Source organism: Pseudopodoces humilis, chromosome 1 (assembly GCF_049639895.1).
Source record: "Pseudopodoces humilis isolate 2021_Gansu_Grassland_sample_001 chromosome 1, ASM4963989v1, whole genome shotgun sequence".
Lineage (NCBI taxonomy): Eukaryota > Metazoa > Chordata > Aves > Passeriformes > Paridae > Pseudopodoces > Pseudopodoces humilis.
In genome coordinates this window covers 137,721,299-137,739,648 of record NC_142200.1, presented here as the reverse complement: position 1 = coordinate 137,739,648, position 18,350 = coordinate 137,721,299, and the positions used below count along the sequence as shown (strand labels likewise).

Here is an 18,350-nt window from a genome sequence, read left to right as displayed (position 1 = left end):
TGTTAACAGGCTTATAATATTTACTCTCATGGTTTCATATGTTCCTTAGAGTTACAGTGTGAATTATCCAGTCTATGTTGGAGAAGGTTAGAGCAGAAAAAAATTGTTTCAGTTACCATTTAATATGGCTTAATTAGCTTGCCCTGTTCACTTGTGAGGTAGCAGAGGACTCACTGAAAAATCTCCCCTGTGGGTTTTTCAATATAAATTGTAAATATGCCCGTATCTGTTAGAAAGAAAACGGAGTCCAGAACATGTTTGTAAAAATATAAACCAAAATTGGAAAGAGGAAGGAAAAGATGAGCTAATTATTCTAGTTGAAGCTGTCACTTTATGAAAATGAAACTGTAGAGTTTTTGAGATTTATTTTTTATCATTCCTGTTGAATAAAGCTGGTATTGAAGTCCTGGCCTTCCTAAAAGGACAGTGGGAATTCCTTGGCAAGAAGCTCAGTTGTTGAGGGAACTGGGATGCTTCATTCCCAGCCTCAGGATGCTGTGGGCTTTGCCTGTTCTCCTTTCTTCAGCTTGCTGCTGCAGAGACAGTATTCCCTTGCTTTCCTTCAATATAATGCTCCTCTTTTACATGAGTATGGACAATCTGTTGTTTGTAACTTCATAAGGAGTATTGAGATCTGCCTTTCCTATTTTTTTTTAAGTTTATTAATTTTTAACAGCTACTTGCAGCAATCTGAATGCTGCTACTGAAATGAAAGCTTTTACATTCAGGTTCATAACAATAAGAGAAGCTGCAGAGCCACCACCGTGAAAACAGTTTGATGTGTGGTGGGTCATGTTTTGCAGGCTAGCACTGCAGTCATTCTTCAAAAAATTGTTATGTTCAAGAAGTTTTTGTCTTGAATTCAAGTTCTATAAGAGGAATAAGGTAATTACCAGTTACAAGCAAACTTGGCTTTCTGGCTTTTTGTTGCTGGCATACTGTGCTACTTCACAAGGTACTTTTCATTACTGAAATGTGTACAGTTTGCTTTCCATTGCACTGAGTTCAGGTTTCCAGAGGCCTGATAGCATATCTGTGGCCTTTGTTAAAAATGTTGACTGTTCATTCATGAATGATTAACAGGTTGTTTTTTTTAAAGGCCCGTATCTGCTTCCTACTGTGCCAGTATAAAAACTGTTCTGAAAATGCTGTGTGTGCAGTCTCTGAAGAATGTTGTGTGTTGATCCTGGAAACTTGGTCCTGCCTGCATGAAACTCTCTTCCTTATCAATTAGCAAGGATCTAGTGCAAGCAGACTTTTCTGAGAGACCGAGATTAAATGTGGCAGATTTCTACAGTATTATACAGAGCATTGCTGAGCTCTGGAAGGGATCCTTATGTTCTTGAAGTTGCCAGAGTGCCTAACAGACTGTAAAATTTTCATTCATGTTGTAGCGTCATAGAAGTATTTCTGCTTTCTAATCTTCCTACATCATTTTTCCAGCAAGAGTCCCTCACTGTTCTTAGCAGGAGAAAGCAACATGAAAAAGTCTGAAATCCATATCAAATAGCAAATGAATGTTGAAATGTTTGGTGTATAAGGCATTTAGTGTGTGCATGCATGGGCATGTTGAAGGATGTGTTCTTGCAATTCTGATAGTGAGAAGACAAGGAGTCTCTTTGGGAAGATTTAATTCCATGTTGATGAGCATTTAAAGTTTGATAGTAAAAATAAAAAAAAGGCCTCGGGGAGGGAAGTTCTTTCTGGAAGTCCTGTTTAGTGTTTGGTATATATTTAAACCTCCTTTAACTGTGTCTGTCTGGTTTTGGGCATACACCCATGGAAGTGTTCAGGAACTGATTTGGTCTAGGTAATGCTTTGTCTATTCATATTAATATATTGTTAGTGAGTAATGATTTTGATAAAGTTAAATTGATCTGCTTTTTGGCTTGAAATGATTCAAGTTTTTTGCAAAACTCAGTTGTGAATTCACAAAATGGTCATCTGAAAGGAAGGGGGGGTGGTGCAGTGCCCGGGAGCTCTACAGGGACATCTGCTGTGACCTTCCTGTGTGGGACTCTCCTTCCCAGCCTGAGGGGTGGGCCTGAGGCAGGATTGACCTTCCTGCTAACACTGGCAGAGCACATATACTAATGTCAATTTCAGGAAACTTTGAACTTTATAAAAGCTGTTTTTTTTAATCAATAAATAAGATATTCTTGACAAAATTAGCCTTGGTAAGGTTGGGTGCTGTTGAACTGAGCAATATCCTAGACATAACAACATACCTCATCACATGGTTCAGGGTGTGAGGAAGTTTTGTTGTGTGCTACAAGGTTATTAAAAATAGTTCCTGATAACAAAGTCATATCCCTCAAATATGTACTTATGAGCTAAGCTGTGTTTTATAGTCAGATTGGTGGCCTTGCATTTTCTTAATGCTTCACTGAAACCAGTAATTTCCAGATGTCTTTCAATAATCTTGCAGTTTTCCCTGAAAAATCTGTCAGAAGGGAAAACAAGAGGGAATGAGAGTAGCTGGACGGTTGGCTTGGCAGAACAGCTAGTTGTCTTGCTTGTTGCTCAGGAGAAAAGTTCTGTCTTCTCCTTGAAAACCGGAAATTGGTATATTGAGTTTGGAAGCACTAAGGATTCAGTAGAAAATCCTTCATTTACATTTTCATATCATGTTACTGTTTTAAACATAACTTATATGCTGCCTGAGTTAGGTGGCAGTACTTTGGCCTCCCAGTATCGGCTGAGCACATCCATGTCCTGCAGTTTCATCTGGATTTGTGCTGGTTATAATGCTAAAATGGTTGAAAACATCAGTGTGAAGCATCTGTGCTGTGTTCCTATCTGTTGCTTGAGCATTTCCTATGTGTTTGCTTTGCATTCCAAAGCAAAAATATACCAAGCATTCTGTGTTGCAGGCTTTCTATTTGGAAAACACTTTTATTAATACATAGAACTGTTCTTTTAATGATGGCACTTAACTGTCTTAATTAAAACAAAAAAGTAGCTATTAAATGTGGGCCAGACAGCGAAGCTGCCTTATTGCTTTGTGTAGAAGAGGAATTTCAAGAGAAGATGAGGGTTGTGCAAGCCACCAGGCCCCCATGGCAGCAACCAGGGTGCTCAGTGGTGCCACTTTTGCCACTTCCTAAAAAGAGAGGTTTGTGCGTTCTGCCGTGTCATTTCAGTGACAATCCCTGTGGTTCAATGGCAGGGTGATTTATGTGGGAGATGCAGCTCTGCAGGCTCTTAGGGGACACCAAGGCAGAAACAGTGCTCTTGAATGAGGAAGCATCAAGATTACTGCTCTAACATCCCAGGGAACTGATTCATCCCTGAAGACAGTAGGGTGGTCTTCATTCACAGTAGTGTTGTTTATGCTCTTAGGGCTCTCAAGGCAGCTGTTCTGCCCTGCTCATCAAAAAAAAAAAACAAAAACAAAACAGTATGTGTGACTTGGATAGTAGAAAAATATCCTTTTACTGTTCATCAAGTTTTGTAATAGATTTTTCCTTTGAATCAGGTATAGGAGGATACTGATTGGTTTTGGCTTTCAAATTTTGCCAGTGCTGCAATTTTTTTTTGTTTTCAGCACTTGTGGTTTGCCTTAGTACTGTACTTGCTATATCTGGTAAGCTGTGTTTTCTTCTTTAAAGGCACGCAAAACAAGTCCATGCCTGTTATAATCTCATTAAGTTCTTCTCTAGCTGTTTCCCCCTTTGGTTGTGGATATTGCCCATATTTGGTTCTACCTATGGTGCAATCAGTTTATATCTGATTGTGTGGTATGATATGCTGTCTTGCCTGAGCAAACCCTGATATTTTATGATTAGATGTGGCCTAGATTAGCATCTTATGATTTTAATGCTTGAAAGTATTTTATAAAAGATCTTTTGTGCAATGCAGTAGCAACAGGAGGCACAAGGGCTTGCCTACAGCCAAGCTGCTCAATTAAGACCAAAGGGATGTATAAATTGTATAGTTTTTTCTTTAGAGTACCTAAATATTGTTCCCTAAAATACAGAAATGGCAGTGCATTACCAGGAAACTTAAATTTGGTTTAATAACTAGCTGCTTTCACAATCTCATAATCACAGCTCTCATGAAAACACATGCTCTTCCACTTTACATAGTATGTTTGTATTAGACTTTAATAATTGAACATCTGAAGCTTTATTTCTCTCCTAAACACTGTAGGGGCTCATTTGGAAGTACTTGTGATTGCAGTAAGTTCTGTGGTCTTCTAAGCACAATTTCTGCTGTAACATTAGCAAATTTCATTAATAAGCAATTGTCATTAGTGTTTTGTTTTCTTGTAGGTATTTGTTGTTCTACTTCTGTGCATGTATGTGAACAAAATCAGGTGGATAAGAATATCCACTTAATTTCTACAAGAAGAGAGGGGTAATTGAAACACTTGGTGGTGTCGCCTAAAATAGTTTCAAATAAGCATGTTTGAAAAGGCATGCAGGTGAACTGTCCAGGTGTTTTTCAGAATTCCATAGTCACAACATTGTGCTCATCTTTCCGACTGAGATTCCCGTTTAGACCTTGCTGAGAATGCAAAAGTGCTGCTTTACATTCACCATCACTGTGTCAACGGTGAGGTGGAAAGTTTGGGGAACAATCTTTGCCTAACAAGTGGCATCTCAGAAATGCTATGTACTGTCTTGAACAAAATCACATTACTTACAGTTTCTGAGCAATATTTGAACTGTAAAACTGAAGTTTTTCAGCAAGGCATGGCAAGCATATAATTTTTTGATGATGATTCCAGTGTATTTGAAATCCACTGCAAGACATGATTATCAGCTGTCATCTGGAGAAATGCTAAAAAATTGGTTCAGTATTAAATAAACATAGCTTGTGATATCTACCTTAGAATTAAGAATCTAATGTTCTTACAGCCCAGCATTTTATGGCTGTCCTTTGTGCTTTTGTACTTAACAAAAAAAGGAGTTTGTTGGTTTGTTTTACTACTGTATTCTGATTTGTAAGGGAGCATCTGAAAATTCTTTTGCTCGTTAACAGTGCGTTTCTTCTCTCAATAGCCAACTACTCCACCAAGCCAAGGGAGGCCTGATTCACCAGTTTATGCTAATTTACAAGAACTGAAAATATCTCAGTCTGCACTTCCACCACTACCTACAAGTGCTCCAGTCCAAATAAATGGGGAATGGGAAACCCATAAAGATACGACAGGACGCTGTTATTACTACAACAGAGGATCACAGGAACGAACCTGGAAACCTCCGCGGTGGGCCCGAGATGCAAGCATTAATAAAGGGGATTCCCAGAGCCATGCAGATCATGAGGTAGTTCCTTCTGAGATCAAAAGCAATGAGATTATAATGCATATGAATGGTCTTTTGCTGTGGAATTTGGCGTCAAGGAGTGTCGTCCTTTGTCTTTTTGATTATGTGTCTTGGTATGAAGTAGTCAACAGTTTCACTCTTGAGTTGCTTTTGTGTACAGGAATGTGTACATGAACTGTGTGGAAGAGTAGCAACTTGTAAAAATGCCTGTAAAAACAGCCCTATAGCAGATATTGCTACTTTTGACTAGATTACATTCAGGCCATAAACATATTCTTTAGGTATATCAATGGATTTTTTTCATTTATATAAAAGTTTTGCTTTTGCAAAGCCTTTTGGTAAAGCTTTGCTGCTGACCTTGCTTGAGACAGTTGAAGTTTGATATGAAGTTATTTATGTTAAAAGATGATTTGGACTAATATTTGAGGCGCCAATTTATTCTGTGCAACCAGGTGCTAGGGAAAGTCTGATTGTGGGGTGTATTTATCTCAACTGCATTGGTTCAGATAAAGCAAAGGAATAATTGGGAGATGGATATTACTTATATAAAAAAATTTAGTGGATTTTCTCCTGCACCAACTATATGTAATGTCTCTATATATCTTATCTATATCAGTATCTGTATCTATATCTATCTATCTATCTATCTAGATATATATATATATCTAAGCTATAAAACCAGAGCTTAGTTTTAAAATTGAATTGTGGACTGCTCAAAATTTTTTGATTGCTGGAAGCCTGTCACAGAAGTCTACCTCTGGAAAGGTAGGAACAGGAGGAAAAGGGAAATAGAAACCTTTCATTTCCTTTGGCACTGGCCTTCACAGCAACCATGACATCCACAAGTATTTAAATAGCCAAATTTTTTTGCCTCAGGCAAATGGCAGCAGCAGGCAAACAGATGGAATGTTTATGCTTGCCCCTTTGGTATCTCTGGTGATGGTCTCTTATTTTATCACTGACTGTCCTGTTGCTGGATAAGACTGGTTTTAGTCTGGATAAGCTGATTGCTTTTTTGAGTAGTGATGTTCCCTGTCATAGTAATGGTTTTCTCATTATTTTAGTTCTTCCTTCTTTTCATGGAAGGACTTGCAAGAATTCTTTCTCCCTCCCCATCTGCAAGCAGTCCCTCTTACTCTTACTCATCCAACTCTACCATCACTTCACCACATTGCTGCATCTTCAGAATGCTTGATTTTTTATTTTTTTATTTTTTTTAAATTGCCCATAACTTCTTTAATCTCAGTTCTTCTGTTTATTCGTATTTTTTTATTTATTTTATTTGCTTCAGGTACCACAAGCTGGCCATCAGACAGTAATGTCTATCAAGTTTCCAGTCTTTGTGAGAACAGTGGATGATACATGTTTTGGTTTTTAACTAGACACTAAGTCTGTATTTCCAGTAGCATAAGCTCCTTAGGTAATTTGTGTCTTGACTGGGTTATCAAAATATGAGTCTAGGGAGAAATACATGTTGTGTGGTCACGTCAATCCACTTACCAGCAGTCATGTGTTGATTTTGAAGCTGCCTTTCCCCCCACCCCCTTTCCTTTCTTTCCTTTTCTGTTCTGCATTTGAGCATATGCTTCACACTCCACTGTTCGTGTTCCTTTTTGGATATTTATTCCAATATAAAATAAGGATTGAGATCCAAGCCTGAGAAAAATGTAGGGCATCTCAAATTTTGTCTGATTAGGAAAAGTTAGAGCTAACATATCTTTATAACTATAATATTTTTTTTAATATGCTCTAATAATAATTGGCTTTTATGCTAGTCTGAGTTATGCTCTTTTAATAATAGAAGAATACATGCAGGATTAAATGCTAGTTTCTACTGATTTGTCCTCACAAGAGCTTGTGTTGTAGTAGGTAGCAAAATGGAAAGTGATGTAAAAATGAGTGCTAAGGAGGTCACATATTCTGAGTAATACATGAAACATGACATAGTTTAGTGTTGGTCTTTGAACTTTGTGATTAGGAAATTGAATTTTATTGGATAATTAAAAAAGGGCAGAATTGTACCTTATTGGCCAAAGTAGCTGGTCACAGACATGGCATAAAGAAAACAGTTGTAGGTACTGACAGTTAAATGGATGTTATATGTTACATGGATGGGATGTGGGGTAGCAGTGAAGTCCTATGGACAGGGCCTATAAGGTGTATAAGATTTTGGAATTGCAGATAAAATGTATTAGAGGCAGTGACTTGTTAATGTATCTGAGGAAGGAGTGTTTAACAGTAACTAGGAGAAATTTGTCAAGTGAAGTGATTTAATTAAGTTGAACTGTGAAATGAATGTGATGTCACAATATCAGAGAAGACAAACCCTTAATACCTAGGTTGGAGGTCATAATGTGAAGCAGACATCCACAAAATACCCAACAGCTGTAGAAAAGCAACTGGTTTTAATTGAATTTCAGAACTAGATTTAAATTGTGTCCACAATGTATTTTCATTCTATGTTTTTTGTTTCAATATAAACAAACAGTAATAAAGTAATGGTAGCTTCCTTAATTAGTATTCTTCCTGATTATTTTCACTTTCACAAGTAGTAATAGCAACGTTAAAAGCTGGAAAGGTGAAGTGATACAAGGGAGACAGATAGGTAATAGGACAGATAGTTCCTATTAAGTGCATGGTGATGAACTGGTCATTGCCCCCATTTATTGTATGTAGATAGAAAAAAGCCAAGATGACAATAGAAGCAATGATGTGGAGTACTTTTTCTGTAATTCTCTTCAATGTCACTGCAAAGTTCTTACAAGGCATAAGGGCAGGCAGCTGTCTGCTTAGGATAGCTTTATTTAAGTGTGGGATAGTGTAACTGGGATGAGACTTGAGATAAAGCATGGGTAATATGAAAAAAACATACAGGCTGAAAAAGTGTTGAAACTGAAATTGAAAGCTGTGGAACATGGATTAGCCAATGTTCTCTAAACCCTGTTGATGCAGCTTTAGCAGCTGTTCCCGACAGCTGAGGGACAAGGAATGCCTTGGCTTGGTAAAATTTGTAACAACTCATGAATTTTGTTGAAGTTCAGGTCAGCAAATGGACAGGATATGAGTTAAGTCTTGCAGCATCTAAACTATTATTATATGGATGCCATGCAGATAGACTGACATTAACAGTCACTCCTACTGCACAACAGAGGTTTTTTAAAGAGAATTCTTATTTTTAGGTCTTCTATTTAATTTTACCTGTGTACACTGTTTCTTCAATGTCAGGAGTTGCTTGGAAGAGACAAATACCAATGTATTATATTATTAGGTCATAATCTCTGTAGATAGTAATAATAAAAATGTCCAAAGTCTTCTACATTGATTTGCCATATGTCAGTGCAATTAATATTTAACTATTAAAACCATGTAAGGTTAATTACAGTATAGTTTTCCTATTAAACAGTAGTTTAAATGGGGCCAATAGCATCATTGGCAACTCTTCAGTCTTGATTCTGCAAGTGTAAAAATGGGACTGAAGACTCCCCTCACCCTGCTTCCTCTGCTTTTCTCCCTTCCCCACAGTGGTTAGGAATTGGCACATGTGAATTTGACATTGCCCAGTGTGCAAGAGAGGTAGCATTGGTTAATCCATAATTTACATGCTCGTGTTCTGTAAGATGTAGAGGACATTTGCATTTTTTCATGTTCCTTAATTAATGGCCTAAAAATTTCCTATGGGTTTTCCTGTGCTTGGTAAACTGGATCATGTCAGTTGAGGGAGTTTGTGTCACACAAGTGGTAAGGTACTCAGAAAAGTAACACCAAAAACCTGTGTAGAAATTATTGGAATATGTCGCTAAACATATAATTTTTAAACCCACTGGCTTTTAAAAACTGGGGAGTTTCTGATAATTGAATATTTTTTTGTAAAACTTAACTTTTTTTTGGAGAGGTTTTTTTCTGTTTAAAATTTAAATTGTGTGTCTCTCCTGCCTTACAGTTTTTTCAAAACCCTTATGCCAGTGTTACTGAACCATAGTATTTTACTCCTGTAGTTTCTGAGTAGCAGGTGTCTTAAGTGTCTTGCCTCCTGCTAGCTGAGGATCCAAGACACTGTGAAAGAAAATCTGCATAGAATTCCTCAGGTGACCATAGCATAGAGATGTTGTGGGAGATGAAAGAAGGGAGATTTTTTTGGATGCATGGAGTGGATGCTTAGAATAAGACTACAGTGTGTTAGCAAGGGGATGAACAAGGTTTATGGGGGAACAGAAATTGTTTGATGTGTGTGTAAAATCTTTTCTCTGTGTTACACATCAAACTTGTTCCTAGCATAATAATTTACTTTTGCCTTCAGGAAACAGTTTTTCACCTCAGATAGCTGTGCCTGGTGGAAAGCCTTGCTTTTGCAATGCGCTTTGTCATGTGCATCAGAATTGGGAGGAGGAAAGTAGAAATTCATATTTTAAGATGCGTTGGACAAATACTGTAAAATGTTGGCATCTAAGAAGGTGGAACTGGAGTTTCAAGTTGTCCGTAATCAGTCCTGTGTTTCCAGATGCATTTGAGAAAAGGAGAAAGATTTAGGTATGAAATTTGGGATGATGGGTAGACAACTGACGTAGCAGGGCTCAAACATTTTTTTAAGGCAATGCAGATTACTAAAGCTAACTCTCTTCATTAATGATGTAAATTTGTAGGAATAAAATTTGGATAGGCAAAACCCCTGTAGTTTGAGTAGTGAAATTTGGTATAGTGGAAATAAAAAAAAAGTATCAGTAAAAGATACTTTTTGTTCTGAAAATACTTTTTTTTGGTATTTTTTTAATTGTCTGCACCATAAAAATGCATCTCATTCTTTCATATAAGATATAAAAATGTGAACTCTTTGATTTCATTACTATTCTCTTTCTAGTCAAATAATCTTTGATCTTTCAGATTTTAAAGCGCTTTCATTCTCAAAACTGCCTTATATGTTTCTGACTACTTGTAGCATCTTTCATCAGAAGAAAACGACCACAGTTCTTGTTACAGCCAGTCAGATAGTCAGTATGGTTCTCCTCCAAAGGGTTGGTCAGAAGAGTTGGATGAACATGGTCAAACCTTATATACCAATGACTATACTAATGAAAAGGTACTTTTTCCTTCTTCTCATCATGTGTTCTAAATCTTTTCCACTAATTCACTTCTAGAAATGAAACCTGCATTTCCAAAAGTGGAGAGCGTACCTCAGCAGTATCTCCTTTTGTTTTTTTTAAATATGCATGAAGCTTTAGCAAGTGAACTGATTTTTTTTCTTATGTATGTTTTTGTTATTTAGAAGAAGTTTTATTTCCACTTGTGTATCTGATTCTATTAAATGGACATACCATGTACAATTTTTTTGGTTCTTGCCCTCCCCCTTCCTCTTGGTTATATTTCAGGAATGAACTTCATACCAATAAGTTTTTCTTACTGTCTTTTAAGAGCTGCTCTAGTCTACATAGACCTAGTTAAGATGATTTTAAACTGCATGTAATGCTGCTTTATCACTTTCATAATTTCCTTTATTAGAGATTTTCACTACTGCTTTCAGATGTAGACAAACTTCTTAATTAAACTGCAGCTATATCAGCAGATTTATGCCTTATTTAATTTCTGCTGACAACTTAATGTGATTCTGGGCATGCCATAAAAATTTCTCCCACATAGGATAAATTTGTATTTGTTTATATTTGTAAAGCAGTCCATTTTTCTAATTGTTCACTGAAGTTGTATTTTGAGATTTTTAACTTCTAAAGTGTTCACTGAAACAGTACTTTGTTTATCATATTGTAGCACCACCTGTTCTTGAGTTGAATTAGGCAGGTTTTATTTGCAAGAATTTTCTAAATAGTTGGAGTTTTTGGTCAGTTTTAGAATTTTATCTTCTTTAATCTGTTTCTGACACACATCTGTAAAGCACATTCCTGTGTTTTAGCAAATGTTCAGCCTTCTTTTTCAATTGCACTGGGATTGATAAAAACCAGCTTTTCCTACCACAAACAATTATAGAAAGGCAATCTTGTGAAACCTGCTTGAGCCAAGAGCCTTGCTGTGTTTCTGTATTTTTCTGCAATCATCTTGTTGATTTTTGCTCATTACAATTTTTTTTTTCTGCATGACCAGTGCCAGTTGCCATGGGTTTACTTCTTTGATTGTGGTAATTGCTTCTAGAGGTTACAGAAATTATATTGTCTTCCTCATGATTTCTCTAAGGACTGCATCTCACGTTTCCATTGATGTCTTAAAAAAGTTGTTCAACAAGTGCATATATCTCCCAAATTATCAGCAGTTGCTGGTTGAGCTGCTTTTTTGTAATTTTATGTATAAGATCCTGATGCAGATATGGAGGAAAAATTGTGCCTCCTTAAACTGACAACATAATGTTAATAAGAATGAGATATGTCGTCTTAAAAAAATATCTATTTATCACAATCTCATGTGTGATATTGCAGGACTTTTTTTCTGAGGAGATACAGAAGAAAAAAGTCAGGATGCTGGAAACCGTTGCTCTCATTGCAATCTAACCTTAGTTAATGGAGGTTGTGCATTAGACATGGCTGAAGTGGATGGCAGTTAATTAAAAATTAACCTTAAATCTCAGGTCTCAGAGTTGTGCTGTTGTGACTGTCACTCTGATTACGTTTTCTATCATCACATTTCTTTCTGCAGTGGATAAAACATGCAGATGAACAAGGTAGACCATACTACTACAGTGCTGATGGTTCCAGATCAGAGTGGGAGTTACCTAAGGTGAGTGACCTAAAAAAGAAACTTAACAACTTGGGGCTTTCCCCTCTTCCTGAATGTCTTCTATCAGGCCTTTAATGTGAGGACTCAGATACTGCTCTTTGTTACTTATCACATTTTCATGGAATTTCTGATTATGAAGAGGAAAAAAAAAATATTCTCAAGGACATGAAAAATGGATGTATGTAGCTATTCAGATGTCAGAGGAGATCTGGTGTCTTTGCTGAACTGAGTAAAGGTTTTATGCAGAGCTGCAGAATAGGATCTGTGATTTTGCTGTGATAAAGAAAGCCTGTATGGGAAAAAGAGAAAGCTACCGAGAAACTGTAGTCTATTTTTAGTACCCTCCAAAGTGCTTATACAAACAAGTGTTGGGAAAAAAAAAATAAGCTTCAACAGAGTTTTGTGGTATCTTTGAGGATGACAATGTTTCACCAGAGGTGTGTTCTGGTATTTATTAATTTCATAGTGAAAATAGAAATTTGTAGGGAAGTGACAGATCTAAGGACACTTGATAGTCTGAGGATGTATCTAATACTATTTAATTCCCATATTCACTTCAAAAAACAAGGACATTTGTCATATGGATGTTGTTAAGTATGTCTTCCCTGCTGTTTGTTCAATGCTACATAACAATGTGTGACCATTAAAAAAATTGTTTCACAGGAAAGAGTGTGTGTAAATATATGAAAAAGCATGTTTCTCCATTATTGTTTTATCAGTACAAAAATCACTGTCTTGAGTCACTTCCACTTAGAAAGGAGCAACCTTAATAGGCTCTTTCATAATACTTGTGAGAAAATATTTACATTGAAAATTATGAATGGAGTTATATACTGAGGTCTTTTGTTATGTCAGTAGAAGAGTGTGCATCTGAATCACAGAAGAGTTGAGTTAGCTTAGCTTAGAGAATTCTCTTTTGTTAGTCTGATGTGTTAGATAACTTAAATTTTGTACCTCATGTACATATTTAATGCCTCAATGTAACAATAAGATCTGTACCTGTTGGTTTGAAAAGCTGTTCAGCTTTTGGTTAGTTATTGGATTTATTAGAACTCTGAAAATGTGATAGAACAAGGTTTACCAAATGCAATTTTTACTTCAATATGTATAATTGAAATAATTTTGGGGAATAATGTCATGAGTACTTCATTCTATGACTTCTGCTGTGCAGAAAGTTTTGACTTGGAAGAAATTGTATTTCACAAAAATAGATTGAGTTTGGATTTTGATTAAATAGCAAATTGCCTTTAATCCAATTAGAATAAGTCACAAAGTTAATCCAGAACCATTACTTGAGGTACACTAGGAGCCATTAACAATGGGTTCTAGTATTGGTTGAATAATGCATGTTATTCTAGTGATTCTAAACAAAGTCTCAGTTCTCTTGTATTAGTAACTACTTCCAAAATTAAACATAGCCTTTGGTTTGTAATTTGTGATCTGAAAGTGATCACATGTTGCTGTTAGAAATTTTTCTTGAAAATTATTTCTCATGATCCACTTGGGCAGAATGTACTTTTGGATTCCTTCTTGAAACTAGTAAATCTTGACTGGCAGCAAATATAAGGTTAACAGAAGAAAATGAGCAATTGACTCTTAGATTCATGATCCATGAGTCTCTGTATTTCCTGAAGTCCATGGCTTTTAACTTTAAATTCTGTTGAATAGATTAAATATTTCAACAAAAGATTTAGCTAGTTTATGTAACGATATATTTGAAGATGTTTTGCTTGTGAGTAATTAAGCATGATTGAAGATTAGTCTCTCAAAAATCTTGCTGAAGCTGGTTCTAAAGTATTTAAACAAATGAATTAGAAAGACCACTTAGACCACAGAACTGCTTTGAAGAAAAATGATCTGTGTTGAAAATTCTCTTGATTAGTGAGACAAAACCATAGAAAGCTCTCAGCATTGTAATACTTTCTTAAATGAAAAGTAAGTTACAAGGAAAAGTCCTACTCTTGCTCAGTTTTGTTTCGTTTTTTTTTTACCAGTGTATTTAGCACAAATATTGCCTTCCAAATCTTGTGAAATAAAGTGATGTAATAGCATGGTCATGTAGTGCTATTAAAGCAGAAAAAGAATAGAATCTTTTTGTTAGATTGCTTTTAATAATCTGGATTTCATTAGAACTAAAAATGGTTCAGTGATTTCTGGAAATAGCACATTACTGAGCTAATACTGTGACATTAAAAATCTTCCGAGTAATAGAATTAACTATAAATGCGCACATGCTTGGGAATAACACACTGTTCTTGTACATGTTTTAAAAATTGTGAGGGTATATGTTGGGAAGGGAGGACAGTTACAAAACAAATGACTTTAGACAGTCTCACAGAAAGCCCTCCAGTCATGTGAATTTAAATAACATCTAGGAATAGCTGGATGCCTCTGGCTAAAAATGATATTTCAGATGGAGTAGCTTTGACAACTGCTGAAAAGTCTATTAAGGCTCATGATGAGTGTGACCCAGCTTTCTGCAGTGGAAGAGAACATACTGAATTAATCTTTAAAATGGATAATAATATTTTAATCATAGTTTCTACTAGATTTTGCAGACAACTGAGATTTCTGTGACACTCTGCTGTATTCAGGTTTTGGTTCTTGCCAATTATTAAAAAAAAAACCCAACCAAAACAACCAAGCAACAAAAAAACCCAACAAACAAGCAATTAAAAGTTAGACACTATAATAAAATATGTTTATTTCCTGTGTAGTGAAAGAATATTGTCTAAATTCAGGTTAAGAAGGGCTTCAACCCTATTCCAGAAACCTAGTTTTCTAATATAAGTTTTATGACTTAAGCAAATGAGAACTCTCTAGTAAAGGTGAGGGGAATTGGACTCATCTCAGGAGCAAGAACTCCCTAATTTATGAAGTTTAAAAAAAAGATAACCTATCAAAATGCCAAAAAAAAAAAAAAAAAAAAAAGTGGGAAATCTGTCTAATAAATATTGAAATAAATAGCTCAAATGAGAGTTAGCCGGGACAACCTAATAAAAAGTAGAGATGAAAAATCTCAGATTTTCCAAATACATTCCTAGGCCAACACCTGGCGTAAGAGCACGATGCCTGGCTTTCCTCTGAGCGAACTCGCTGATCCAAGAGTAGCCTTTGGAAGAAAATGTGTGTACTTATAACCCTCTGGAGCGAACTCAGTTTTAGTATTAATATTTGCAGACTGTGATATTGCAAGTGCGTGTGTTCTTCTCACAAGTTCCTGCAACATAAGCTTTCCTGGTGTATCCACAGAGGAAGCAGTAGCTGGAGGAGCTTCATTTTTGGCAGTGTTAATGGATCAGCAGTCTAAATTCACCATCTCCACTGCCAGCGTCGGGAGTGAGCTCAGGGCCTCAGTTCTGGTTCCTGGTGAATTATTTTCCTGATGGAGACCTGAAAACTGTCACAGCATGATAGCTGAAGAAATGATAGTAAAACAGGGTGCAGGTAATGTCAGGAACATACCATGCAATCAGATGGTGAAAGAAAATAAATATGAGAACACGTAAATAAAGCTTGGTTGCCTTATGGTAAATTTGTCTTGTTCTGAGCTGTGCTGCTGGATTTGAGGTTACCCTATGTGCTGGCATTTGAGTCTACTGCAAGTCAATGCCCTGGCAGTCTCACTAGCAGTAGTGACATCCTTGTCCTAAAATTTGGGATTGGCTGGTGAAAGTTGAGACAGTCTTAGCTGGTGTGAGGATCCAGGTGGTTTTTAACAGCACAAGTTGTTAAAAAAACAAACCTGAGTTAAGTATGAGAAGGCAGTCAGGGTTTTTTTTTTTCCTTTCTCTTTAATATATATATTTCTACTCAAAAAAACCTGGCCTGATCTTCCTCATTTGTCCCTTTGTCCTAGGTTTAGTGGCTACCACCTCCCCCCAGCTTGGGCTTGGGCACACAGTTAATTTCTTCATTTGTATCTTACCTTTCTTTCATGCTAATGTTCTAAGTTCTGCTGCCTTAATCCCTAAGAACCTCATTCATCTCTAGGAAGGGTTTTTGTTAAACCAGTGGATTTTTCTGCCTCTTTCGCATCCTAAACTCTTGGCCAAGTCTTATTTGTAGCCGTATTAGTTACTGGGCATCTCCTCCTCTGTCTTTGCCTACTGTTAGTCCATAATGAGCAGAGACCTGCTTTTCTCTTTGCCATGGCAGTCCATCTGTTGAAGACATTGGTACCTGTGGCAATCAGCAAGGACTTGGGGCTGCTTATCAAAGGTGAGCAGTGGTGGTGACCCTGAGGATTAAAAATGGAAGCAACATGAACAAAGTAGGTTATCCAGAGGTGTCTTTCAGTCGCTGGTACATCTGAGCTAGAGCTTCTTGTCCCAAAGGTCTCATTCTGCCTGGGTTCTGTTCCTTCTGTGCGGCTGAGGCCTCCAGCTACTGCCTCCCTGACATTCTGTGGCAGAGAATGAGGAGTCTTTATTCCCTAGAGAAAGAAAGGGAATGACATCCCTTAAAAGGACAAAAATAATCCTGATTTATTTGTTTATGGAGGTTTAAGAAAAATGTGTTACTGATTAGTTGATAGGAAAAGCAAAAGCTGTAAAATAGGTGTTACATCTATCACAACAAAAAAGTTTATTCAAAGCCAAGGACAGTAGGAGCACTAGACAATCATTTTGTTCTGAGGCAGCTTTAGTTTTTTCAAAGAATGTTCTTCTATTTCAGACAGTCTATTGGGACAACTGCAAATAACATGCATGATGTGCTAAAGGGTAATAGGATAGCACAGTGTTTTTAAATGCTGCTGTTTGGATCTTTGACTGCAGTAAGGTAAAATGCTTCGCTTCAGGTCTTTATCAACTTTCAGTACTGGTTGCTTCCCAGTCTTTTCTCCCTTAGCCCATCCAGTTTCCTTGTCTGGCTGAAGATGCTGCTAACACAAACCAATAAGAATCTTTTTTCTGTTTCTTAAAAGCTGACAGATCTGTGCCATCCCTGTAGAATGGGGACAACTGCTACAAATAACTTGGAGGTGTTACATTTGTTTCAACCACAATTAGGCTAGGACAGAGCCTTGAGCCATGCCATGTATCAGCTTAAAATTAAATTGAAATCACTCAGCCAGTTGAAGAGGTTAGAAAATTTTATACTGAGGTGAAGAAAGCCTTTCAGTAGCTAGAGAAGGTATTGAACAAATTCAGCAATGAAAAGAATATTGTGTGACCTAAATTTACACCACTGGTGTCCTTGAACTACAACAAGACCTGTTACAAAAACATCCCTGTTTTGCTTGGTGTTTGCTGTCAGAGAATGACCAATTTGCTCATGTGCCCGCTATCGTGTGATAGGAGATGCTCCCAATGAAATGGGGAACAAGCTGGGGTGATGTGCCACAGAGGTTGGTGTAATGGGACAAGTTTGAGTTTGTGGAGGATTTCCAAGGAGCAGTAGTATGTAAATTTGGAGTTGTGTCCTATGTTTTAAAAAGTTTTACGGTTAGGAAAATAGCATTGCACCCTGAGAAGATGCTGTTAAAGCACATGGTGTAGCAGGGGTTGACCCACTAGGCGCTGTGGTGAATGGGTTGATTTTATTGCAGAGGATAGCCCTTGCCTGATCTGTCTTCAAGATTACACCAAGTCTTAGGCATAGAAAGCCTGCTTAGAACCATAACCACATAAAAACAAGATTTAGTTTGTGGGAAGGCAGGCCCAACCTAGTGTCTGGTAAACAATGATCAATATTGCAAATCAGGAGGCGAGAGAGAGAGCAGCTCCTCTGCAGGCAGGAGTCCTGTGGAGTGTCAGAAAGGGAACTGGACCCAAAGCTGTTCTGCAGGGCTTTTTGAGCTGTGGTTGGGTGGGGGCACAGCAAAGAGAAGCAGAGTGGTGTCATCCAACCAGGCAAGCCTTCCAGCTCTGGCCACCTCTCCCTGGCCAGTGGACTCTGTCTGGTCTAGAGGATGGTGAGTACCACGACAGTGCAGAGTAGGAAGTGGTGTCTCTGTCTCCCTCTGAGGCATCTTTTTGGAGATCACAGACCAGGCCATGTATTTTAAAGGTAGAGACTTGTCTTGAGCCCAGACACACAAAACTTTTTATTTCCACATCACTCTTCCCCCCAGTATGTTTTACCATTTCTAATGAATAAAACAAACAAAAAACCTCATAGACATCCAAGAGAAAAAAAATTTACTTGAAGTTTCTATTGTGAGAAAAATGGGGCAGAAATGTCAAGTGTTCCCTTTAAAGACTTGTCAGTTTACTAACACTTGTTTGTATCACCAATGCAAATTATTTAAGCTGCTAAGATGCATAGAGCTCACTGTTCCTGAGTTGTTAGCAGTGCTTTGTTGATGAGCTCCATATACTGTTGCTTTGCTTTCTTGTTAAATATGTTTAGTAAAACTTGAAT

At 37.1% G+C, this 18,350-nt stretch overlaps 1 protein-coding gene across 15 annotated transcripts in view; it reads left to right on the top strand.

Annotated features, from left to right (window-relative positions):
• The window catches only part of ARHGAP12 (Rho GTPase activating protein 12), an 82,802-nt gene that overhangs the window by 34,527 nt on the left and 29,925 nt on the right, over positions 1 to 18,350 (top strand). For 11 of the 15 annotated variants that reach the window (XR_015772019.1, XM_088052085.1, XM_014248623.2 and 8 more), the window contains exons 3-5: positions 5,007 to 5,270; positions 10,204 to 10,344; positions 11,904 to 11,984. Coding sequence is in view for 14 of the 15 variants with exons in the window: in XM_088052085.1 (XP_087908211.1) it covers positions 5,007 to 5,270; positions 10,204 to 10,344; positions 11,904 to 11,984 (486 nt within the window). In the remaining variant the exon portion in view is untranslated. The remainder of the gene's footprint in view (positions 1 to 5,006; positions 5,271 to 10,203; positions 10,345 to 11,903; positions 11,985 to 18,350) is intronic. The other 4 variants (XM_088052115.1, XM_014248622.2, XM_088052131.1 and 1 more) reach the window with 2 other exon arrangements.